At 43.1% G+C, this 26,116-nt stretch overlaps 1 protein-coding gene across 1 annotated transcript in view; it reads right to left on the bottom strand.

Moving 5' to 3' along the window:
* Positions 1-26,116, bottom strand: part of LOC104386257 (gamma-aminobutyric acid receptor subunit gamma-3) — a gene marked incomplete at its 5' end in the record, with an annotated part of 159,323 nt that overhangs the window by 49,675 nt on the left and 83,532 nt on the right. Inside the window, one exon of the mRNA XM_009994830.1 lies at positions 6,180-6,317. Coding sequence (XP_009993132.1) covers positions 6,180-6,317 — 138 coding nt within the window. The remainder of the gene's footprint in view (positions 1-6,179; positions 6,318-26,116) is intronic.

Raw genomic sequence — 26,116 nt, 5'->3', positions numbered from 1 at the left:
AACAGCTATTTAAAAATATCAAGCACAGTTTAGAAGTCATACGACTGGCAGGCTCCACTAACAGTCACCCATCAGCTGCATGTGTGCAAAAGTGGTAGTAGGTATGGCTGTTCATTGGGTTTGAGTATGGATGCAGGGGGGTTATTCAGACAGTATGAGATGATACTTTCTGTCTGGTTCTCTATATTTCATTTTCAGTGACCAGCTATGAAAGTCTTTTAATAGGGCATTTCTATGGTGTTTTCTATTTCTGATGAATTATCTTGAATTTATTTATGCAAAGGCTCCTTTGGACTGCAAAATCTCTAAGGCTAAAGGCTGGTGAGGAAAAACACAAATAGGATTTGCATGATGCAAAGTTTTCAAGTAAATGAAAATTAGATTTAGTAGCTACAAGGTCTTTGTGTTTATCCAGCAGTGTAAAAAATTTAGTAGTTCAAAAAAGAATGAACAGACTTTCCTTGGGGGACATATCAGCACTGCAAGCAAGACTACAGCTCACTCCATGAGTTTTACTCTTGTATTCCTTTTCTTTCCCTTTTCCTTTTCCTTTCCCTTTCCCTTTTCCTTTTTCCTTTCCCTTTTCCTTTTTCCTTTCCCTTTTCCTTTTTCCTTTCCCTTTTCCTTTTTCCTTTCCCTTTTCCTTTTTCCTTTCCCTTTTCCTTTTTCCTTTCCTTTCCTTTCCTTTCCTTTCCTTTCCTTTCCTTTCCTTTCCTTTCCTTTCCTTTCCTTTCCTTTCCTTTCCTTTCCTTTCCTTTCCTTTCCTTTCCTTTCCCTTCCTTTCCCTTCCTTTCCCTTCCTTTCCCTTCCTTTCCCTTCCTTTCCCTTCCTTTCCCTTCCTTTCCCTTCCTTTCCCTTCCTTTCCCTTCCTTTCCTTTCCTTTCCTTTCCTTTCCTTTCCTTTCCTTTCCTTTCCTTTCCTTTCCTTTCCTTTCCTTTCCTTTCCTTTCCTTTCCCTTCCTTTCCCTTCCTTTCCCTTCCTTTCCCTTCCTTTCCCTTCCTTTCCCTTCCTTTCCCTTCCTTTCCCTTCCTTTCCCTTCTTCCCCTTCCCCTTCCCCTTCCCCTTCCCCTTCCCCTTTCTTTTCCTGTCTTCTTGTGGTATTTTCTCCCCCCTCAAGCATCCTTGGAAAGGCTGGGACTCAGAAACCTGAACTTTACTGCAAACACACAGTTGCTGCTTTTAAGGATGGTGTTCTCTCTCTCTTGTTTCCCTGATCACCTTTCCATTGCAGATTTAAAATCTGAGCATTTTCTTCTTCTGTGCAGCTCCTTCTTTTCAGCAGCTCAGTGCCAGGTGGCTCAGTATTCCCTGCACTTTCATTAGATTTGTCAGCCTTATTTGACATGGTAGCAAGAGAATTGTTCTTGCTACAGCATTGGAGCATCTTGCCAGATGGCAACAGATGAATTCTTTAGTACTTGTGAATTAGTCTGGTATCACCTGAGAGCAAGAGCTTATTTGGGGTATAAGATCTAGGTTCAGGACCACAGCACCAGCACAGTGATTTCTGCTGTGTATTGCATTTAATCACCATATGCAGTAGACATCTATCTAGTTGTGTTTGTACCTTAGCATGAAATTAAAAAATCATCCTCAAGAAAAAAGCTCAACATCCCTTCCAGATGGCAACGGAAAAATGTCTCTGGTTGTCAGATTCTTGTATTCTTGCAAGACTAAAGCACACCAGTGTGGCAATGCTTGAAGCTGCTGGTGGTTCAAGGCAAGAGATTACAACCTTTGCTCATTTTGCTTAGGTTTCAGAAATACACTCTTGGTGATAGCTGGCTTCCTGCTGGTGGACCTCTGAAAATGCCCTAGATGAACATAGAGGTTATTTACATGTGTGAAGAAGATTTAGAAAGACTGAAAGAATATCAGATTGCAGAACTCTGCTGAGTACTAATCCAAGTGAGTTTGTGGTGAAAATTGTCTACCAAGAAAGGGCTTGTGCAAATGGAAGAACAGGAAGAACTGGAAGAACAGCAGCCCATGAGCAGGTGGTCAGTCTTATCTCTCTTGCTGAAAAGGAGCTCAAAAAAGGCAGCCCTGAACTAGACAGGTAGGTAACACTGCAAGCAGTTTTCACATGATAGATGAGCACACGATTTAGTGAGAATTAATAGCGTCATAAACCAGCAGAAAGGTGTAAGTCAGAAGACAAAAAAAAACCCCACACAACAAATCGAGGGCTTTAAAACCACCTCCTGCCAGAGGTGGGCTGCTCTCTGCAGGACAGTTTTGCACATTTTACCTAGTCTGCTTTTAAGCACCCCATATAGTAGTAGTTACCATCACTTCCCTTGGGAGGAAAAGAGGATGTTTAGTACCTGTCCTTACCAGGAAGGTGCAGTTGGTCACCTGCCTCTTCTCTTTTCCTGACTCATCAGCCTGAGTGATTCCCTGTGCAGCACTCTGAGCTATGCTGCTCTGCCTTTCTGTCTTGAGCCTACAAATAGTCTATTTTATGCAAATTCAGGTCCATGGGCTTACACATGGGTCTTACTGTTCACATCTTTCACGTATTTATGGAATAAGAGCCCCTCTTCAGCTGTCTGCTGGCCAGAATAAATAGGCCATATGCACAACTCCCTCTTCTATCTAAAATCTGACCTGTACATGTTACTTTGTTTCTTTCAAATTTAGTTTTCACAACCTCTTGATAAGGTTGGTTTGAGTTTTTAGAGCTGTTTTTTTAGTGTTTGAATAAACTCCAGTTCAGGAACAGCTTTTCTTCTACTGTGATGCCTTTGGGAGAATAGAAATATCATGATGGCTCCAGTAGGTTCAGTTCAACACTGCTATTGGGTTTTGCACTCAGAAACATGGGTAGGCAGAAGCTGCAGCAGCAAGAATAGGAAAAACATACTGTCAGATCATTCATCTTAATAAAAACAGGGCACAGGGTAAGAAGAGCATAGGAAATATATTTTTCCTTGCTCCACGTAAACCTTTTACTCACTTGGATGAGACCTCTCTAAAAAAGGCTTTATCCTGTGCAAAGGAATAGATGAATAGATCTGTTCACCAAGACACTGTCAACATCTTCATATGGCTGACTTGGTCATTCTTCTTGCACACATATTTGCAGTTCTTAATGCAAACTCAGGATGGCATCACTCCAGATATTAGCAAAGCAGGAACAGCAGGGCTTTCTCTCCTCACAAAGCATCCCTTCCAATGAGCTCCATGTCCAAATCCATGGATACTTGAATATTTTGGTGTAGCACTTGACTGTTGTCCACCAACTCCTGGTTCAATTTATGGCTAACTCACCTGAGAAAATTGCACTCCTGAGAAACTTACAGACTGGGTAAGCATTAGAGATTGAGGCAACAACAGGAACCTTGTGGTTGGTGCCTACTACAGGCCACCTGATCAAGGGGAGTCTATTGGCAAAGCTTTCTTACTCCAGCTACAGGAGGCATCAAGCTCACAGGCTCTTGCCCTGCTGGGGGCCTTCAGCCACCCTGACATCTGCTGGAAAAGTAGCAAAGAGAGCTGCAGGCAATCAAGGAGACTCTTGGAATGCATTGAGGCCTTTTAAGTCAGGTGTGGAGAACGGTCTTCACTAGCAACTTCTCTTCCCACACCCCTTGAGTGCATGGACTGCAAGGCAGGGACTGGGGAAGCAAATTCCCTCCCACTGTAAGAAACAATCACATTTGAGACCATCTGAGAAAACTGAGTAAATATAAATCTAGGGGACCTGATAAGATGCTTCCCAGAGTGCAGAGGGAATTGGCTGATGTTGTTGGCAAGCCAAGTCATGGCAGTCAGGTGAAGTCCCTGGTGACTTGAAAAAGGGAAACATTGTGGTCATTTTTAGAAACATTGTGGTCATCTGTCGGCCTCGCCTCTGTGCCTTGGAGGACCATGGAACAAATCTTCTAAGAAGATTTGCTAAGGTACATGGAGGTGATTCACCACAGCCAGCATGACCTTATCTAGAGCAAGAACTGTCTGACCAACCTAGTGGTCTTCTATGATGGAGAGACTACATCAGTGCAGAAGGGAAGAGCTACGGGTATTATATGTCTGGACCTCTGTAAGGCCTTTGACATGGTTCCTCACAACATCCTTCTCTCTAAATTGGAGAGACATGGATTTGATGGATGGACTGTTTGTTGGATGAGGACTTGGTTGGATGGTCACATCCAGAGGGTAGTCATCAACAGCTCAATGTCCAGATGGAGGTGAACGGCAACTGATGTCCCTCAGGGATCCATACCAGGACCAGTACTGTTTAATATCCTCATCAGATACATTGGCAGTGGGAATGAATGGACCCTCAGCAAGTTTGAAGACACTAAGGTGAGTGGTGCAGTTCCTGTTTGAGGGATGGGATGCTACGCAGAGGGACCAGGACAAGCTCAAGAAGTAGAACTGTGAAACCTCGGGAAGTTCAACAAGACTAAGTGCAAAGTCCTGCACCTGTATTGGGACAATCTCCAGCATCAGTACAGTCTGGGGGATAAAACAATCGAGAGCAGCCCTTCAGAGAAGGACTTGGGGATACTGGTGGATGAAAAGCTAGACATGAGCTGGCAGGATGGGCTTGCAGCCCAGAGGGCCAGAAGTCTCCTGGGTTGCATAAAAAGAAGCGTGACCCTTGACCAGGTGAAGGGTGGTGAGTCTGCCCCTCGACTGCACTCCCATGAGACACCACCTTGAGTGTTGTGCCCAGCTCTGGAGCCATCAGCATAGGAAGGACATGGACTTGTTGGAGCAGGTCCAGAGAAGGGCCATGAAGATGATCAGAGGGCTGGAGCACCTCTGCTATGAGGACAGTCTGAGAGAGTTGGGGCTGCTCAGCCTGGAGAAGAGAAGGCTCTGAGGAGACCTTATAGGGGCCTTAAAGTACCTGAAGGGGGTCTACAAGAAAAAGCGGGACAAAAATTTTATCAGGACCTATAGTGATAGGACAAGTGGTAATGGTTTTACATCAAAAGAGAATAGATTTATACTAGATTTTAGGAAGAGTGTTATCTACAGTGAGGGTGGTGAAACACTGGAACTAGTTGTCTAGAGAGGTGATAGACACCCTATCCCTGGAAACATGCAGTTTGGATGTGGCTCTGATCTAGCTGAAGATGTTCCTGCTCACTGCAGGGGGTTGGACTAGGTTACCTTTAAAGTTATGTTCCAGCCCAAACCATTCTATGATTCTCTGATCTTTATCTGTGACAGAAATTAAAATTTACATGTGTACTATTTGCAACATTTTGTTCTGGTAAACTACCAGCCCAAAATATTCACTAAAGCTTTAGTGGCTCTTCATTGCTATCAAAATTGCTATCCAGTTCTGAGAATACATAACTGATGTTATTGGGCGGTCTGTTACCCAACAGCTGTAGTTTCACTGATTAAGTTTTTTATTATTACTATTAGCCATAGAGTTTCCAAGAGAATACCATAGCTTAGCTCACAGTTGAAAAAAAGAAATTAATAAATTGGATTCTTCAAAAAATTCATCACCAGTTAAGCAGAAGGTTGAGTGTAGCAGGTTCATCTTGCAGCTGGGAGAAGACTTACCAAATGCTTGCTCCAGAGTCATCTCTAAAGTTTAGACATTGCTTGAATTTTATGAGAATTTATGCAGTTTAAATAATGTACTCTATTTACACCTTTTTTTTTTTCCTTTTGTTGCTGTTACTGCAAGAAACAATGAGATTTCTGAAGAAATAAACCAGGCATAATTACATTTTAATTGCAATCAATTGGTAAGGCCACTAGCAAAGGCATTTAGCAGCTGAGCAAATCTGGCTTGGAAACATTAAGAAAAATACTGAACTGGTGGCTGAATGAGGAAAGTTTCTGATTTCACTGGCCATACCATCGTGCTCTAAATATCCCTTGGAAACATAGTTCAAGCACAAATGGCTTCATAAATGTAACTGAGGAATGAGAATCATATAGTAAATTCAGGTATATAGAGTTAAATCAAGTTTGTGTTTATTCCTCAATTTGTGAAATTACCTACAGAGTAGAGAAGATGAGAAAGAAGTTACCAAAATCTAGACAAAGTCAATAGCTTTGAAGTCTGCACTTTAGAGGTTTTAATCTGAACATTGGTACACATTGATACCAAATTGCACTGGAAAGAAGACTTGGAACAAATATTTATTGGGTTGTTTTTGTTTTCTCCCCCAAACAAGCATTGCCATTTGTATCATTCTCACCTGCAGAGGTTTTCACAATTTCTGAAGTATTTCTCAGACCCATAAAGTCAAACTGATAGAGTCTCCAAGATTTCTGGTCAGCAGCCTCCACTGAGTTTTTTCTCCATCTGTAAATCATTTCCTCTTTAGGGTAGCCATCTAGAAATTAAAAATATACATATATATTGCATTTAATAGAAAGGTCCTGCAAAACAGTATCTGTTCAATGACTGAGAGCTATGAAGGAAGACTTAAATTTCTGATCTGATGCCTTCCCAGAGAGTTTGGTGGTATAATTCAACTAAAGAGCTGGATGGCACACAAAAATAGAGTAATAATACTAGCAAAATTATTCTTTCTCTCAATCATTATTATTTCCGAATAGAGAAAAAATCTGATTGGTTCTATCAGAAGCAGATCTCTTCAGAGATGCAGTTGATTATACTAATTTGAGATCCCTGCACATCATTATACTGCTTTACATACACTCTGATTAAATTGTGCAGACCAACAGAATGTAAAAAATAAGGGGAGATATCAGTGTAAGATGTAAGAAATTGGAAAGAACAGATTGTTTAAAAAGTGACAACGGTTCTAATGTTGTGTGTGCTATTGTACTTCTGAAATGAGCCCAATGCAGTGCAAAAAAGCAATTTTTTAATTAGTAGGGGATTTGAAAAGTGATTATGCCATCATATTACTCCTAAAGACTGTGGTATTTAATGAGACATCACCTGATTTCTACAGCAGAAATAGCTTCTGAATGTCTTCCTTTATCAGTTTAGCACTTAGTAGTCATAATTAATCCTCATGCCAATATTTCATTTCCTTTTTGCTTGAGAATGGCATTTTCCAATAGAAGTCCAACAATTAATCTCTAACCAGCCCAAACCATAATAATAGACTGTCTAGCAAACAGCAGCACACCCATGCTAGTTGAAACTAGATTGTTCTCTAACACATAATACAATAAATGCCTATTTAACTAATAATTAATATAGTAGATGTAGATTACAAGGAAAATTAAAAACCTAACAACAACAATAGCCAGTTCATAAAACTGTCTCAGCTGCAATTTTTTATTTATTTTTTTTTTCCCATTAGATAGTGATAAATTTTTATATTTGCACTACAAAACAGCTTCTGGTCACAGTGCTATTTTCTTGGTATTTTACTCCTATGAGTGCTTTCTTCATCTTGTTTAAGGTTCCACCCTGCTGGGGAAGTCCTGTAAGGTCTGCATGGGCTCCTTTATCCTTCACACTAACACAGCATGAAAAGTGCTCTCCAGTCCCTCAGTTTCAATCTGCAGAAAATGACTATGTGTTAATTCAAAATGCCATGCTCACGTATTTCCCATCAATGTAAATAAAGCAATGACTGATGAAGGACCCAGCTGAGTAACAAACACAAGCTCTGCTGTTCTCCACAAGAACTCTTCCTGCCAAGCAGATTTGGCTGCCAATTCTGCTGTGCCAGTCTGTGACATTGATCTAAAGGTTAACTTTTCCTGGCTGGCTGATTATGTCAGGTGATGGCAAAGGTACAGTGAGAGGAGTCAGGATTTTCAGGGCCTCTGAACTTTAGCCCTACATCCTTTGAAATCTTCTCAAGCCTTGCTCCTCATGGCCTGAGCCCTCTGATTGCATTTCTGACCAAACAAGGTCTCTCTCTAATGGAAAGTCCTACTTTTAATCATAGAATCATTTAAGTTGGAAAAGACCCTTAAGATCTTCAAGTCCAACCAGAAACCTAACACTGCCAAGTCCGTCTAAATCATGTCCCTAAGCATTGTATCTACACATCTTTTAAATACCTCCAGGGATGGGGACTCCACTACCTCCCTGGACAGCCTGTTCCAGTGCCTGCCAAGCCTTGCAGTGAATTTTTCCTACTATCCAATCTAAACTTCCCCTGACACATCTTGAGGCCATTTCCTCTCATTCTATAACTTGTTACCTGGGAGAAGAGACTGACCTTGCTACAAGCTCCTTTCAGGTAGTTGTAGTCTTTTCTTCTCCAGACTAAAACACCCCAGTTCCCTCAGACATTCCTCACAAGACTTGTGCTCTAGACCATTTGGTGTCAGTTATTAATTGAAACAATTAAATTTAGGGGGGAAATAATATAAAAAAGAACATCAGGGACATGCAGAATAAAAATAGGGCTTAAGCAACAGTGAAACAGTAATAATTAGACAAAACCAGATTCCTATTAGACAAAAGCAAATCCCAAGTAGCCAACAGCCCGGCCTTGAGACAGGCCTGCAGGACACCTGCAGGGGAGTTGAAAGGCATGGAGAGAAGCACTCCCCACAGCTCATCTTGGTTACAGCCTTGAGCACTGGTAGAAAACACTGAGTAATTGGATTCACCATATTAACATACATTAATGTATGAATGAGCCATTAGCATACTAAAGTACCCACCCATAGGCTAGAGGGACCTCTACTGACAAAAAGTCCCTTGCTCTTGGAACATTCATAGTGACATTTTTCAGCATTGCCACTTTAAATGGAAGCAAGGAATGAGTTGACCAATCATGTGCAAATGATAGAATGATGTTAGGGATAAAGTTATCTCTCAGGTTTTTGGGTATAAAAGTAGCACTCGTGTTTCAGGAAACTGAGCTTGCTCTGTGGAATACCCCTCTGCTCCCTTTTCAGTGCAGAGCTGGATATTAAAGCAAATAACTCAACTGTGTGTGTGGATTAGCTTCTTGCACCCCAGGTGACTTGGCCCTACTTTTGGGACACCATCACCAGCTTCGCTGCCCTTCTTTGGGCTGGGTCTAGCAACTCAATGTCCTTCTTGTAGTGAGGGGGCCAAAAGTGAACACAGTATTTGAGGTGTGACCTCACGAGTGCTGAGCACAGGGGGACAATCACTTCCCTGCTCCTGCTGGCCACACTATTCTGATACAAGCCAGGATGCTGTTGGCATTCTTCACCACCTGGGCACACTGCTGGCTCATGTTCAACTGGCTCTTAATCAACAGCACCCCCACGTCCTTTCCAGCCCCTCTGCCCCAAGCCTATTGATTTGCCTGGGGTTGTTGTGGCCCAAGTGCAGGACCCAACACTTGGCCTCACTTAACCTCATACAGTTTGCCTCAGCCCATAGATCCAGCCTGTCCAGGTCCCTCTGCACTGCCTTCCTACCCCCAAGCAGATGGACACTCCTGCCCAATTTGGTGTCGATCTGCAAACTTACTGAGGATGCACTCAAGGCCCTCGACCAGATCATTGATAAAGATGCTGAAGAAATCTAGCCCCAGCACTGAGCCCTGGGGTAGCCTGCTTGTGATCAGCTACCAACTGGATTTAACTCCATTTACCACAACTCTTCATGTCTGGCCATCCAGCCAGTTTTTTTACCCAGTGAAGCATACACTGGTCCATCCCACGACCTCACAGCTTCTCCAGGAGAACGCTGTGGGAAACTGTGTCACTGACTTGACTTTAGCAAAAACATCCACATCATTTCCCTCATCCACTAAGTGGATGATCTTGTCATAGAAGGAGATCAGGTTAGTTAAACAGAACCTGGCTCTCAGAAGCCTTCACAGATTGACTTCATTCATGGAGACTCTTACATCTTTTACCTGCAGTTCAGGGGGGAAGAAGCATCAGATTGCCTCCTCGTCATGCTGTGCCCTTACACCAGGCAGCAGTGGCAGAACCACCCCTTCCCTACAAAGCAGTATAAGGGCGACAAGAGGGGCTGCAATGCAGTCTGGATCCTAATCCTGCCTCCTGATTGGCTTCCTGATTGTGGAGGAATCCTTGTCCTGTTTACCATCATCGGTCAACTAGCCTCCCTCACCTACTTCACCATCCTCCTAACCCTCTTTCCCCTTACCAGAGCTCTAGAGAAAAAGATACTCAACTACTAAAATACTCTTAATAGTTTATAAAAACACTGGTCTTGTAAACCAAAGAATGAAGATTATAGCCCTTCTTAGAGTTTTCCCAAACCAAGCATCAGGAAAAAAGGGCTTAAACCTCTATCTCCAACTCCCAAAGCTGGCATTTTTCATTAAACTATTCTCTGACCATCCACCTAACTGCCTAAATCGCTCCACGAGAAAGCCCAACACAACTGAGTCAACAGTAAACCCCACCCAACCCCCAAAAGCATTCCCAGCCCCCAAGAATAGAACATAGCCACACCACTGAAATCCAACCGACCAGAGAACATCCCCCTACTATCAACAGTCACCACCCCCAACTTCCATCCCTCAACAAAACCTTCCACAACCAATGCTAAAACAAACCCACCCCATACCCTACAACACGCCAATCCCCCCATGTCTCAGGAAAAGGGTCAGCTGCCAAGGACACCGAATACACAAAACCCACCAACATTCCCCCCAAATACACTATAAATAAAACCAACAACACAAAAGAGAGCCCAACGTTCATCAATCGTCCACACCCTACAACAGAAGCAACCACCAAACCAACCACCCCAGAATAAGGAGAGGGGTTAGATGCAACTGCTAACCCCCCCAACATGAAACACACTGCTAAAAAAACAACAAAATAAGCCACAGAAGTTCCTACTTGGCTTTTCTCCAAGACCTACAGCCTGAAAATCTGCTGTTGTTTCTTCAACCACAGAAACATATGGTCACCACGTCATGACGTACCCCCTCTGGCCCAAATAATACAGGGATGCTCCTACAATTATTACATGTACTAATAACCTTATGTCATGCAAGCATTAACTTACTTGTCCCGTTAGCATGACATTATCTCTGGAGTATGCAATCTAATTCTTGTACTAAACCCATAAATTGTCAGCAATGGTCCTGGTGCAGTCCTGACATGAGCTCCCACTTCAGAATCTGTGGCTCTCCTGATGTGGAGGAGGGAAAATCCTTGCCCTGTTGCAGTCTTAACACCAGTTCCCACTGCTGAACTTGTGGCTCAAAGTGCTAATTTGCATATTTTGTATCAGGCAGTAGGTGGAGTCCCTTTTCCCAGATAAATTTCACCATAATCATTGCAAGTCACTCAAACACTGGTCAGAAGACTGACTGGTAGAAGTAAACCAGCCCACCTGGCTTAATTTTGAATTGTCACACACATTTAAGCTAAACACCAAATTCACTGTGTTTACTAACAGGAAGGTAAATTCTATGAAACCCCTACAAGTAAAAATGTTTCAAATATTCTGGAAGCAAAGGAAAAAAATAAACTAAAAATACAATATTTTAAATTTATCAAAAATTAGTTTGTTTTTTGTTTTGTTTTGTTTTTCCCAACTGTTGACGAAAAAGTTGTGTCAATTAGTTTTGAATTCCTGGGGCTTTTTTTTCCACCTCATGTCCACCCCACCAAAAATCCATTAAGCTGTCAGTAAGCTTGGAAGCTTGCTATCATATTATCCAAGGCATAGCTGGTTAGTTTGGCATGAGCAACACATAGTCAGAAACAAGTTCATGAGGCTCCCATCCTTCAGGATTTTGCCTATATTTTTGACTAAGAGGAGACAGATTCAATTTCAGAATACCTCCTTTTGCTATTATTTGTTGTCATTAAAAAGTAAGCATCAGACCATCATGCCCTTTCAATAGCAGTCCCTTTAATCCACAGTTTCTGACATTTGCTCTTATAATGGTTGAGGTACTTAACATCAAATGGGATTTGCACCAGTGATTCCATGGGAGTTGTTTCAACCTGCTAAATAACTGCTACTGAGTTCTGCTCCAGTGCCAAGTGACTTCACTTTTCCATTTATTTAAAAGATACAATATTTCTTACAGAATGATGACACACCTGTTTGGGCACTATATCACCTCTAGGATTCACTGAATTTATAGCATGGACTACTCATGATGGTTCTTCATTCAGTGACATCCAATATTTGTTGTATACAACCTAATTGCTTCTAGCCTTCTGAATTTTTCATTTCAGGAAATATCACAACTGGAGACTTGAGGACTTCCACACAAAAATGCAACCTCTGCTGTCCAGCCCACAACACAACTTAGAATATATTAGCTATAGAAATGCCTGGTTTTTTTCACATCCCCCAGATGACAAATAGCATTAAGTTACTTAACATTCTTGACCTTGTGGCTTCAAGCCATCCACACTAAACAAACTGCTATCAAGTTCATTTACCCTGTCAGGTGGCTTAAGATTATGCAAGAATCTCCACAGTGCAGCAAGGCAAGGCTCCAGGAGCTCCTGGAGGCTTTCCCGTGAATGCTGGTACATTGGGAAAGGGCATGGAATGGGAAGAAGACAACCAAGACAACCAAGCGTGTGTTCTGTGTTACAGCCATCCAAGTGCTGGCAACATGCAACTCAGCAGCTTCTCAACCAAAGTCTGCGTCAACACCTTAACTTTCCTCCCCATTCATTTATCTGGTAGCCTTTAAATTCTCCTCTTCTTTGACCTGATGATTATTCTGTAGACTGTTCTGTAGCTGTTAGAATCTTCAGAAGATTTTAGATTTATATGGCAAAGACTTTTAGACAGTGCCTTGACCATTTGGCTTTTTGTAACACTGGTACTACGTACAATCAAATCAAGGAAAAATTTAGTTGAAGTTATTTCTGTATTCATATGCTTAAACATCTACATTTTCAAAGTGTACCCCTGACTTTAACTTCAAAACCAGAGATAAATAATAAATGAACTTTTTCAGTTTTGGAGGTAAACTTATTCTAACACAAAGCCAAATTGTTGTGGCAACCTGTGAAATTCTGTTGATTTTGTTATATTTCCTTTTTGTTACTGGACTAATTGAACTCCTGTTACCACATCTTCTCAAAGCACCACCATATAATTAATAACTGAAAGGTTAAAAATATTTAAACTTCACTTGCTTCACTTTCTGTGGAGACTCATATGTGCAGAAACCTCCACCAAACTGTTGGAAAAAAAGGTCAAGGCCAGAACCATCTCCAGTCTGCATGAGAGACATATGCAACCACAAGATAACTGGGAGAATTGGTGTCAAGTGACCCTGAAGCATGTTTGCTACAGGAATCAACACTGATGGAAAATCAGCAACTTCTGGAATGCAACAGTTGATGCAGTTGATGCATGCCTGTTAGTGCATGCTGCCTCTAGCCTTAAGGGTGGGGAGGATGGCCAGCCTGGTTGAACAGGGAGCTTTTGCTAGAACTTAGAAAAAAAGGAGGGTTTACCACATTTGGAAGAAGGGACAGGCAAATCAAGAGGAGTACAGAGATCTCGATAGGTCACGCATAGAAAAAATCAGGAAGGGAAAGGCTCAGCTGGAGCTCAACTGGGCCATTGACATAAGGGACAACAAGAAAAGCTTTTATAAATACATAAACAACTAAAAAAAAGAGCCACAGAGAATCTCCATTCCTTACTGGATGCAGCACAGAACATTTCAACAAAGGATGAGGAAAAGGCTGAGGTACGAAAATCCTTCTTTGCCTCTGTCTTTAATAGTCAGACCAGGTCCTCCCAGGGTGTTCAGCCTCCTGAGCTGAAAGGTAAGGATGGAGAGCAGAACAACCCTCCCATCATCCAGAAGGAAGGAGTTAATGATCTGCTTCTGCACCTGAACAGGCACAAGTCTATGGGGCCTGATGGGATCCACCCTAGAGTGCTGAGGCAGCTGGCGGATGAGCTTACTAAGCCTCTCTCCATCATGTATCAACTCTCCTGGTCAACAAGTGAGGTCAGGATGACAGGAGGCTGCCTAATGTGACACTCATCTACAAGAAGAGCTGGAAGGAAGATCCAGGGAACTACAGGCCTGTCAGCCTGACCTCGGTACTGGGAAAGATCATGGAGAGGCTCATCCTGAGTGAGCGCACATGGCAAGTGCAGGGCAGGCAGGGGATCAGGGCCAGTCAGCAAGGGTTTGTGAAAGGAAGGTCTTGCTTGACCAACCCGATCACTTTCTATGACCGTGTGACCCACCTATTGGATGAGGGGAAGTCTGTGGATGCTGTCTAGACTTTTGGTAAGGCCTTTGACACCATCTCCTTCGGCATTCTCCTGGAGAAGGTGGCAAATCATGGCAGAGACAAATGTAGTCTTCACAGGGTAAAAAACTGGCTGGATGTCTGGGCCCAGAGAGTTGTGGTGAATGGGGTCAAATCCAGTTGGTGGCTGGTCACCAGTGGTGTCCCTTGGGGCTCAGTCTTGGGCCCAATCTTGTTCAGTATCTTTCTCAATGATCTGGATGAGGGGATCGATTGCACCCTCAGTAAGTTTGCAGATGACACCAAACTGAGTGGGAGTGTTGATCTGCTTGAGGGTAGGAAGGCTCTGCAGAGGGACCTGGACAGGCTGGATCAATGGGCCAAGGCCAATTGTATGAGGTTCAACAAGGCCAAGTCACAGGTCTTGTGTTTCAGTCACAACAACCCCAGGCAATGCTACAGGCTTGGGGAAGAGTGGCTGGAGAGCAGGGGATGCTGGTGGACAGCTGGCTTAGCATGAGCCAGCAGGGTGCCCAGGTGGCCAAGAAGGGCAACAGCATCCTGGCCTGCATCAGGAAGTGTGGGCAGCAGGGGTAGGGAGGTGATCCTGCCCCTGTGCTCAGCACTGGTGAGGCTGCACCTCGAGCACTGGGTGCAGTTCTGGGCCCCTCACTGCAAGAAGGACATTGAGGTGCTGGAGCAGGTCCAGAGGAGAGCAATGAGGCTGGTGAAGGGTCTAGAGAAAAAGTTATGCAAGTAGCAGCTGAGGTAACTGGGGTTGTTTAGTTTGAAGAAAAGGAGGGTGAGGGAAGACCTCGTGGCCCTCTACAACTACCTGAAAGGAGGTCGTAGTGAGGCAGGTGTTGGCCTCTTCTCCCAAGTAAATAATGACAGGACTAGGGGAAATGGTCTGAAATTGCACCAGGGGAGGTTTAGATTGGGTATTAGGAAGAATTTCTATATTGAAAGAATGGTCAGGCACTGGAACAGGCTGCCCAGAGAGGTGGTGGAGTCACCATCCCTGGAAGTATTCAAGAAATGTGTAGGTGTGGCACTTCAGGACATGCTCTAGTGGATGAGGTTTTTTTTTTGTTTGGTTTGGTTTTTTGTTTGTTGTGGGGGGGGGTTGTTTGGTTTGGATTAGCTTGTTTGGTTGGTTTTGGGCTTGTTGGTTTTTTTGTTGGTTTTTTTGTGTGTTGATGGTGCTCTTAGAGGTCCTTCCCAACCATAAGGATCCTGTAATTCTTTTCTGTGACAATGGGTCTGTCTTAGGAAGTGAGTAGAGATGGGAAGATAGGAGGAAGATGGCAGGAAGGGAGCCATATCAAAAACGACACAGACTTCTTGAAACACTGGTTTCTGTCAAGAAAACTTTCTTAATATATCTATCCGAGACAAGGAAAGAGAGAGAAGCACATAAAAACCCCAGTCTCTTTAATCTCTTTAGACATATTCTTCCTACTCCCCCCTCTCTTATTTTACTGCTGGTTCCCCACACTTCATATTCAAAGTTGTATCCAAACATAACACAGGCAGACCCAGCTTGTGTAAGAGGGAATATTGCAACAAGGATGCTCATCTCTCCTTCCTAGCCTTGGAAAAATATATATGCCCAGAGCATGTGATGAGGAGTTAATGAAAGCAGCAGCAAAGCTGAAAATGGGGGTGGGGGAAGCAGGCCAGAAAGGCTTCAGTTAAATATCTGCCAGGAGGCTGATGCTTATGACAGGAGAATATATTTGAAATATATAGCTGGATTCTGCAAAGGTTCTGCTTTTCCAGGCATGTTAGATAGTTAAAGTCAGGAGAAAGCATGATCTGAAAGAGAAGTTGTCACCATCAGTCAGTGATCAGAGTTTGAACCACAGGTGTGGAAAGAGCTCAGTAGATATGACTCCTGCTGCTGAAGGTGGTCAGGAGAGGGAGGATGTCCCAGCACAATTAAAGGCAGGTGATGAGCAGCCCTTCACACCTGACAGCCAGCTGCTTCCAGACACACTTTGCTTCCTCAGGTGCTATCCAGTAAACTCTTCTTCAGGCTAATCAGGACACCCCTGTCAACACAGCCCCAGCCATATGAGGATAATGAAGTCCAGAAACGCATCTTTCTCTGGTACTGTGCTGTGGATGACAAATCATGTGTCCACAGAAGCTGCCTGGGTTCTTTTTCTTCTTAGCAGTCTTTGTAAATGTTTCACTGGTGGTAAGCAAACTGCATTCTTAATCCAAACTTCTCAGCATTTCAGGTGAAGAGGTTTCTCAGTGACTTATTCCTGTATCTTTCCAGCGTTTGGTCTCAGAAGGTGTGTGTGCTTATAAATAGAATTCTGGAAGTTCACACCCCCCAAAAGAATATATATATATAAAAATAAATAAATCGGATGGGATAGAAAATTCTCTATGTTTCTCAAGAACCTTTTTTTTTTAAAGAAAGAGAATGGAGACATTCAATTGTTTGCTTAAGGTCTATGGAAAATAATAATCATAATTGAAAATACTCATAGTTGAATGCAGATTGAGTTCTCTGTGGCCATAAATGAATGTGACTAGTTTTTTTCCTCACTCACTGATTATAAGCAAAAGAAAACAAAACAAAAACAACAACAACAAAAGAGGGGATCTATTGAGGTGTTTTTAAAGGTAGGTATAATAAAACTAGATAAACATTAATGCTTTAGAGAGCTTTGAACCTGAAGTGATTAATTTCAGCTGTTGAAGATACGTGCACTTAGGTGAGAACTAGAGTAATTATAAACATTACTTTTGCCCTGTTTACTTGCATTGGTCACTGATACCTCATTCACAGAACGTGAGCTCATTAAAAAAATCAAACAACATAACCATGACAGCACAATAATGGATTTAACACTGCCTTGAAGTTACAGGATACAACTCTCATTGAAGAGAAGAAAGGTTTTCTACCTAAAAATGTGCTTTAATATGATTATGATATCACTTTGGCTAAGAACTAGAGGATCCAGTCACCATCATCAGCAGTAATGCTCAATTATCTTTTTACACAGGACTAATTCTGGTTTATATGAGAAGTGATAAGATGCTGTCACAATTTACTGATTCCTTAAATGGCAACTTAGCTTTTGGGAGGAACTTGTAGCATCAGTGCATCTTTTGAGCCTTCAAAATAGAAAGGAAGAAAAGAGAAGTACTGCTGTCTGAGAAAGAAGTCCCAAAACAAGGATTTTTTCATCAGAAATTATCTGACAAAACGAAGTTTCAGGACAGGACACTTTATTGAATCTGACAGATTTACAGTCCCACTCCAGTCCTCTGTCCAGTTCTGAAGCCCTCAGTGCAAGAAAGACATGGAACTGTTGGAGTGCGTCCAGAGGAGGGCCCTGAAGAGGGCTGGATGATCAGAGGGGTGGAACACCTCTCCTATGAAGACAGGCTGAAAAGAGTTGGGGCTGTTCAGCCTGGAGAAGAGAAGGCTCCAGACCTTATAGCAGCCTTCCAGTATTTGAAATGGCTACAGGAAAGCTGGGGAGGGGCTTTTTATAAGGGTAGGTAGTGGTAGGACAAGGGGGAGTGGCTTTGAAGTGGAAGAGGGTAGATTTAGGTTAGACATTAGGAAGAAATTCTTTCCTGTGAGGGTGGTGAGACACTGGAACAGGTTGCCCAGGGAAGTTGTGGCTGCCCCATCCCTGGAAATGCTCAAGGGCAGGTTGGATGGCGCTCTGAGCAGCCTGGTCTAGTGGGAGGTGTCCCTGCTCATGATGGGGGGTGTGGGGAGGGAGGGGCAGGGTTTGGAATTAGATGATCCATTCCAACCCAAACCATTCTGTAAGTCTGTGATTCAATTAAATTAGAGCACTGCACTCTTAATTAAACATTAGCAACAATGTGATGATGAATTGGTGAATACATTCATTTTGTGTTCACTGTATTTGGGCTTTCTTTTCTCTGGAAGCATTTATTGATATCTTGGTTTGTCATTGACTTTCCAAGACTCTCAATGCTGTTGTTTCTCCAGTTAATGCCTTCTTTTCCCTCAAACTCTAGTATTCAAATCTCATTTGCTCTTTGATACTGCTGATAGAAATTAAATGATCTTCCTGTGTAGTTCACCAGGCCAAGTATTCTTGATGCCCTTTAGTTACCTCTTGAAGTACAAGTATGATCACAGCCATCTTTCTGTGATGTGTCTGTATAACTCAAAGTCTTAATCTCTTGTCCAGGCATGTTATTTCAAGCACATGAAATTGTGGTTAGCTTTACTTCAGGTCAGCTAAAACATCCTTTTTCAATCTTCTGAGGAGTCGTGCTCTTTTACTGTATTCCCCAGGTATCCCCAGTGATTGTAAAGCTCAGTATCTTACAGTGCAGGGTAAATTCTGAGTCTCCTGGTATTTTCTTTCTCAATTTATGGTCCCAGACACTGATCATGATCTAAATCTCCTCAGACAAGCAGTTATTGCTCAAGAATTGAAGAGCTTTGGTAGAGGTGAGGCTGAAGAAGCCAGCTTACTAATATTTTTTCCTGATAAAACAAAAGTATCAGCTGTACTTCTCTCATACATTGTAATTTCCCTTGTGGTGCAACATTCCTCAGCTCTTAGATTCATAGAGGTCTTTATCTGTGTTTAACTGTGAGGTATTAAGTTCAAGTTCTTCAGTACCTTGTTTCAAAACAAGGTACTACCTGAAATAAGAATATGTACCAACTATACATAGTTTTGTGCTGCTTAATGTTCTGGGTTAACCCCAGATGACCCCACCCAGGTCTCCAGAAAGGGAGTTTGACCTCAAGTAAGCCACAGAATCTGACTGGTTGACCCCAGATGACCCCACTCAGGTCTCCAGAAAGGGAGTTTGACCTCAAGTAACCTGCTAAAGATTTAAAGCAGCAACATCATGCATGTGCATGAGCAAACACAACTGCCTCCAATAGCTCTGAATCCTCTACCTTGACCTCGAGCAAGGCTTTCAACACTGTCTCCCATAGCATCCTCATTAGGAGACTAAAGAAGTGTTCACTAAATGAGTGGACAGTGAAGCAGATTGAGAGCTGGCTATGTGACAGAGCTCAGAGGGTAGTGACTAACAGAGCAGGGTCAACTTGGAGGCCTGTAACCAGTGGTGTCCCCCAGAGGTCAATATTCGGTCCAGTCTCGTTCAACATATCCATCAGTGACCTGGACAAGGGGACAGAGTGTATCCTCAGCAAGTTTCCTGATGATACCAAACTGAGAGGGGTGGCTGACACTCCAGAGGGCTGTGCTGCCATCCAGAGTGACCTGGGCAGGCTGGAGAGCTGGGCAGAGAGGAACATAATGAGGTTCAAGAAGGGCAAGTTCTGCACCTGGGGAGGAAGAACCCCCTGCACCAATATAGGTTAGAGGAGGACCTGCTAGAAAGCAGTTCTGAAGGGAAGGATCTGGGAGTCCTAGTAGATAGTAAATAATCCATGAGCCAGCATGTGCCCTTGGTGCCAAGAGGGCCAATGGAATCCCAAGGTGCATGAGGAAGAGTGTGGCCAGTAGGTCAAGAGAGGACATTCTACCCCTCTACTCTGCCCTGGTGAGGCCACAGCTGGAATACTGCATCCAGTTCTGGGCTCCCCAGTTCAAGAGAGATGGGGAACTACTAGAGAGTCCAGCAGAGGGCAACAAAGATGGCAGGGACTGGAGCATCTCTCTTATGAGGGAAGGCTGAGAGAGCTGGGACTGCTTAGCCTGGAGAAGAGAAGGCTGAGGGGAGACCTTATTAATGCTTACAAGTATCTAAAAGGTGGGTGCAAGGAAGATTGAGCCAGACCCTTTTCAGTAGTTCCAAGTGACAGGACAAGGGGCAATGGGCACATGTTGGACCACGGGAAGTTCCATTTAAATATGAGAAGGAACCTCTTTCCTATACAGGTGACAGAGCACTGGACCAGGCTGCCCAGGGAGGTCGTGGAGTCCCCTTCTCTGGAGATATTCAAGACTTGCCCAGATGCAGCTCTGAGTAATGTGCTCTAGGTGATCCTGCTTTAGCAGGGGAGATGGACTAGATGATCTCTAGAGGTCCCTTCCAGCTGTGACTATTCTGTGATCCTGTGACAGGTTATGGCTCCTCCGAGTCCCTCCAGGACACCAGGCAGCTCGAAAAACCCCAAATGAATTGCTGCAAGAGTACTCTAAGCTGCAGCCCTGGGAGCCTCACAGTCCTGTCCCAGACAAAGGTGCTTTCCAAGCCTTGTCTGATTCACAGCTGTCCTGGTTTGAACCAGGATGAAGCCAGTTTTCCTGTTACTGTTTTGGGTGGTTTTTTTTCCTTTAGAAAGCTCTCTTTTAACTATCAGCACGTGTTCCAGCTAGTGGACTGATAACCCTGGAATGTTTATGTTACTGCTGAGATGCCATGGTCACTTTGCTTTACTTGTTGAATCTGCAGCTCAAATGCTACAGGAGCAGAAAAATCGTATCTGCAGCCTTCCCATAGGGAGGAGGAGACTAGATGGACAGCAAAGTTGGCCAAATATTCCATTCCATGTATCTATGTATCCTCAGTGTAAGGTCAGGGATCACGGAAGCCAACTCCCTTCTTGCTTCTTCTTCCCTTCTCTCCCATCTGTGGCCAGTGCCCAGGGAGGACTCCATCCCTCCATCATCACTGATCCCCAGGTCTGTGCATTCCTGACCCTCCTCACTCTCCCTCAGCTCCTGTCTGCTCTGCCCTCTCTCCGGCAGCTCCAGGACATTTGGGAACTGCTCCCAGCTCAGGAGATGCCCTGGGAGTTGCTGGGGCTGCGGGGAGGCAGTAGGGTTCTGAATATTCCTGCACATACTTGTGTATAATTGCACATATTTCTTTAATCATTAGTATTTAATTAAAGCTGTCTCATTTAGTTTTCAATCCAGAGAGTCTCTTTCTCCTCATTCTCTCTCTCCTTTCCAACCTGGGTGGGCAGGGGAGGGGATCAAGAGCATTGTTGTTGCTGGTTCAGTTGCTGATCCTGAGTCAAACCACGACAACAGTGAAATTGCCTTTCCTCTAGCAGATACAATGGCAAATGATGCCAGTTTCACAAGGCAGGTGTCAGGTTCTGTCAGAATAATTTGTTCTTGGAAGATATATGTCCATGTTCCTGAAAGAAAATATTAGCTGTAGATCCAGCTCACGGAAAACCCTTCTTACAAAATGTTTGTTGTGTGTTTAGATTTAGAAAAAGAGTCATAAACCAGTGAGACTCTGTGCACAATCCTAGCTGTGATAACTGCATTTTTTGAATTTTTGGGAGAGGTCAAATTTCAGTTTATTCCCATGTTCCCCATTATTCTGCACTCTTGTTACTCCTCATATCCCAGCATCACTCCGAATGCTGTTCTTCTGAAAAGTGCACAGCTGCCATTTCATGGCTGTTTCAGGCTCTCTATAAATCATACTGACAACTATTAAAAAAAAAAAAAAAAAAGTCTTAAAAGTCTCCAGTCAGAAAATTAGAACCTCATCAGCTTTTCTTGATGCGTTTCTGGGCCAAGTTACAGTAACTAAATATTTTTTAGCTTGGTTTGCTTAGGAAATGGGGCTTATGTAACTATATTTGTTGTCTACGTGTTTTATCTCTAATTGCTTCAATAACTCTTGCATTCATTCACTATTTTGTTTTAAATTTGACACGAGAACTTAAACCTCAGATGATATATGTTCTGTACAAAGAAGCTCCCAAACAGAAGAGACATTTCTTAATAATGCCTCCGAAGGAGGAAAAGGCTGCAGCCTTATTAAGGGTCACAGAAAGGCCACAGGCACTCATCCTCAAGTTGTATGCTCTTGTCATATTTGCCTTCAGTAGTTTCACTGCTCCTGCAATCAAAAATGCTGCTGATGCTGGAAACACTGCACTACTCTGATGGGTTGAAAGTACTGGCCCCACAAAGAGGGGGGGAAAACAGAGTACCTGCTCTTAAAAAGACGTATATGGGCTCGTCCAGTCCAGTTGTGGAGCTCAAAGTCTCAGCTTTGAGTCTCAACAAGTCTCCTGATGTTGTGTGTAGTGTATAATTTCCTTTGTGTTGCCTTCATCACACATTTCTCAAACCATCTCTCTCAAAAGATCGTTCCCTACTATCACTTGGTGATTTGGTAGATATTAGGTTTAATTGGGCCTTAGCTCAAATGGCTTTGCCAAAGGATGCTGGCAAGGGGGAAGATCTCATCCTTCAGCCTACCAGCAGGCAAAAATCTGTCATCAAGGGGGTTTCCTGGACACTGCTTCTCAGCACGTACAGATTTTTCAGCTGCAATGGCTGACTTTGCTATCAAGAGCTTTTGTTTAATACCAATTATATTTATTTGAAGAGGATTAAAAATGTGCCTCCAGCAGACTGCTGACATTAAGTCTTCTCCATTCACATGACCTTCATTTCTGGGCTTTAATCTTTATCTTAAATTTTAGTCCTGAATTTTGAAATCCCACGGTAAGCAATCTTCATTCTGTTTGCCTGTTCAGTGAGGACAGATTGCTGAAGATGTTAAAGGCAGGTGTGGTTCAAAACATCGCCAGGATGGGAAGTCTGGCTCCAAAACACATACCACATGTCCCAGGGAGAGAACCCTCACAGAAGCAGGGGGTAAAGAGATTCAAATGCAAGGGGATCAGATGGTTGGTCTCAGTCTTTACGTCTTGTAAGAGCTTTGGAAGGCTTTGGCATAGGCAAAAAGGTCAGCAGAAACATGCACACTGCTGCTCCAGACTGCAAACTACTGCTGACTTTGCCTTCTTGGTGCTGCCTCTCCCTGCTTGGCAGGAGCAGGCTTGTAAAGCAAGCAAATCAAGATTACAAGGATTATTGCACAAGTGAAAGAGGAGAGGACAGAGGGCCTCACAGCCCAATCTATGCTCCTTCACTTATACTTTGCACACCAGAACAACTAGAATATAAGGTGAGATGGGCACTGGGTGCAGCATCTCTTTCCTCTTTGGAAGTGAACCTCACTGAGAAAGGAACAGGATGAAGTTCAGTCTGGAACCTGAATATATAGAAAACCTATTACAAGATTGCCAGATCAAGACAGGATTAACTTTTGTGAAAGTTAGAGCTCCCTTTCTTGAATGATGGGCCAGAAATTCTTATTCAGGCTCAATTCTAGTAAGAATAAAAGTCATGTTTCTCAGCTAAAGAAAGGAGAAGCAGCTCCACCACCTGCTCATTACAGCAGTGTATCTAGTTGTACAAAACTCCTTTTCCTAACTGTCAACAGTTTCTTATTTCTTTTGAAAGAGGTTACTGAAGTCCAGGACTGCTTGCACAGTGTCTCTGCACCTTTCGCAGAAATGGCTCCACACCTTCTGCAGAAATGAAATCATCTGCCTGTATGTGACAAATCCTGCTCCTTTCTGCAAAGTTTCCCATGTCTGCTAACCTGGCAGCCTAAAACACATACACAGAATAACAACTGTCCTGGCTTTTCAGCTGGTTTGGCGAAAGAAACCTTCAAAGGAAGGAAACAACAGTAACTGTAAAGCTATTGCTCAGCAAGGCAAAAAATGGGGCAGCACTCCCAGCAATGGGGTAAACCTTTTCTCATCAGTAAAACTGGAAAAGGTTCACTGAACTTCTATGGATAAGGTTATATGTTAGGTCAGGAGTGAAAATGGGACTGAAGTCCACAAGTGCTATCAGCAGCACATTTAGGCAAATTTGACTGGCATATGAAACCAGTTGCTCTAGTTTAGAAAACATACAGTAGGCTAGAATGAAAGAGTATCATCTCTTGAAAGCACTACCTCCCCCTTTTATTTATCTTTCTTAATCTTTGTGTTCTGGTTCTTTGTTGTGTTGTTTTTTTTAATCAATAGAAACGTATAACACACATTGACTCGCCCTTCATTTCACCACCCCCATATCTGGGTGCAAAGAATCAAGAGAAATGGCACACTGAGGAACTAAATGAGAGAGAGAAATTGCCTCTGCCTTATGCTGTGCAGAAGTGGTATAGAGAAGGTTGGTTGCTCACTATGCTTCATCTACCTTGGCAAGAAAACGAGTGATGCCCAATATTTTAAGTGTTTATTGGCACCTTTATGAAACTTCAATATCTTCTCTCCCTGCATGCTCTAGATACATGGCCATTTGTTTGGCAGTGCTTCCTATTGTGATACTCAAATAATTTGAGCCTCTAAGCAATTGTAGTAGTAAACGAAAAGTATATACTTCTCATGTTTCCTGAGATGCTAATTAGCATGCCAGAGATGCTAATTAGCTGCAGGGCTTCTCACTTCAGAACAAGATGGCACATGTGAGAGGACACTGTGCAAATGTCCTCCCTTTATGTGAAAAGGCAGTCACAAATTTATTTATTTATTTATTTATTTATTTCCCCCCTGGTGGTTCGGATGCTTCTGGTGCTTGGAGACCTCTTCATTTGCTTCTGTTTAAAAACTGTCATTCGGTCTCCAGGGAACTACTTTGGACCTATATTTATCCATGCTTTATTGTGAGATTAAAATATTGGTGAGAGTTATTTACAGGAGGCTATAAAGGCTACAGATGCTTTGAAGAGGTCATTTCATGAGGCAGGTTTCCTTTATAACTGCACAGAATTCAAGAGAATTTCAATGGTGAAAATTTACTTTTTCAGACTCTGTATCTTATAATGAGCTGGCACCTGCAGCTCATCTGTGTTATAATGAGGCCAAGCAATGCCCTTCAAAACTTGCTCCATTTTGAAACTGAGTTATGACATATGGAGAGGGAGATGTTGATGCTCCTGCATAGGCTGCCCGGCAGGTTGCTTCAGCTAAGTGCAACGTGTAAGTGTAATATGAGTTACATTTTAACTGCAAAGAAACCTCCAAGTCCAACCTTTAATGCAACCTTATAGCAGTTTGTATAAAACATGAGGAGAGAAGGGCTGAAGAGAGAAGTTCCTTCCAGCCAGCCACATACTGCTAGATTTTCAATTAAAACTCTATTTTAAAAAAAAGAAATCAAAACCATCACTACAAAAAAACCCAAACAACCCCACAACCCTGGCAACTTTCAAAGCAGTGACTGACTTGAATGTCTGCTTTTAAGTATTAGAGGAAATGTGACTCTTGTGTATTTCTTGCATTCTTTCTAAAGCAAATACATATTCAGAAGACTTTCAGGCAAGTGCAGCTGCAAAACTAAATTCGTCCTGTGGCTGGAGCACAGGGTGTTTAATGGCAGAGTTAGGAGTCTCACAGTAATGATGCAGCTCATCCACAGGAGATTTCTAAGACTTAGTTACAACTTTGTTAGGAGATGCAGAGAAGGAAGTGTGTGAGTCTGCTGATCCAAAGCCAGGGCTGGGCAGTCACAGTGATCCAGTTCCCTGGGCTGTGCCTGAGGAGGCAGCCACACACACCTCTGACTGAAACTTCTGGTTTCTGACACACCAGCACTGTTGGTGAGCAAGCAAGCAAAGTGGATTGCAATACAGAGCCTTGGCTACACTGAGTTTGTTCTCCCTGTCCCTGCTTCCCTACTTCTGCATGGAACTTGCCCAGGAAGCCTGACATCAATCTCAGTCTGGATGACCATGCAAATCATATACATAGCATCCATTTCCAGGGGCTGACATAGGTTCCCTGTGTAGATACAGAGGAAGGCCAGATGCTCATCAAAACTTCACCATCATTAGATATATGACTGCTGAAACATCACAGAATCACAGAATATTAGGGGTTGGAAGTGACCTCTGAAGATCGTCAAGTCCAAACCAGAGCAGGGAGAGCCAGAGCAGGAAAAAAACAACCAACCAAACAAAACCCAACACCAAACAAACAACTAGGGCAGATCACTAAGGAAAGGCAGACAGGTCTTAAAACTCTTCAGAGAAGGAGACTCCACAACTCCTCTTGTCATCCTGTTCCAGTGCTCTGTAACCCTCACAGTAAAGAAGTTCTTCCTCATTGTCACGATCCGTGACCTATTATGTCTCCTTATTGGAGTGTATTAACTTATCAGGATTTGCTGAGAGATCCACACGTGGGTATCGCCTCACACAGAGGATACAGGAACTTATGTCCCGACTTTTTTGAGTGAATAACTCGCTCAGTGCTTACTAA

The sequence above is a fragment of the Chaetura pelagica genome, unplaced genomic scaffold (genome assembly GCF_000747805.2).
Source record: "Chaetura pelagica isolate M959 unplaced genomic scaffold, ChaPel_1.0 scaffold263, whole genome shotgun sequence".
NCBI classification, from domain to species: domain Eukaryota; kingdom Metazoa; phylum Chordata; class Aves; order Apodiformes; family Apodidae; genus Chaetura; species Chaetura pelagica.
Note: the sequence above shows the minus strand (reverse complement) of the source record. Positions and strands in the feature narration are given on the sequence as shown.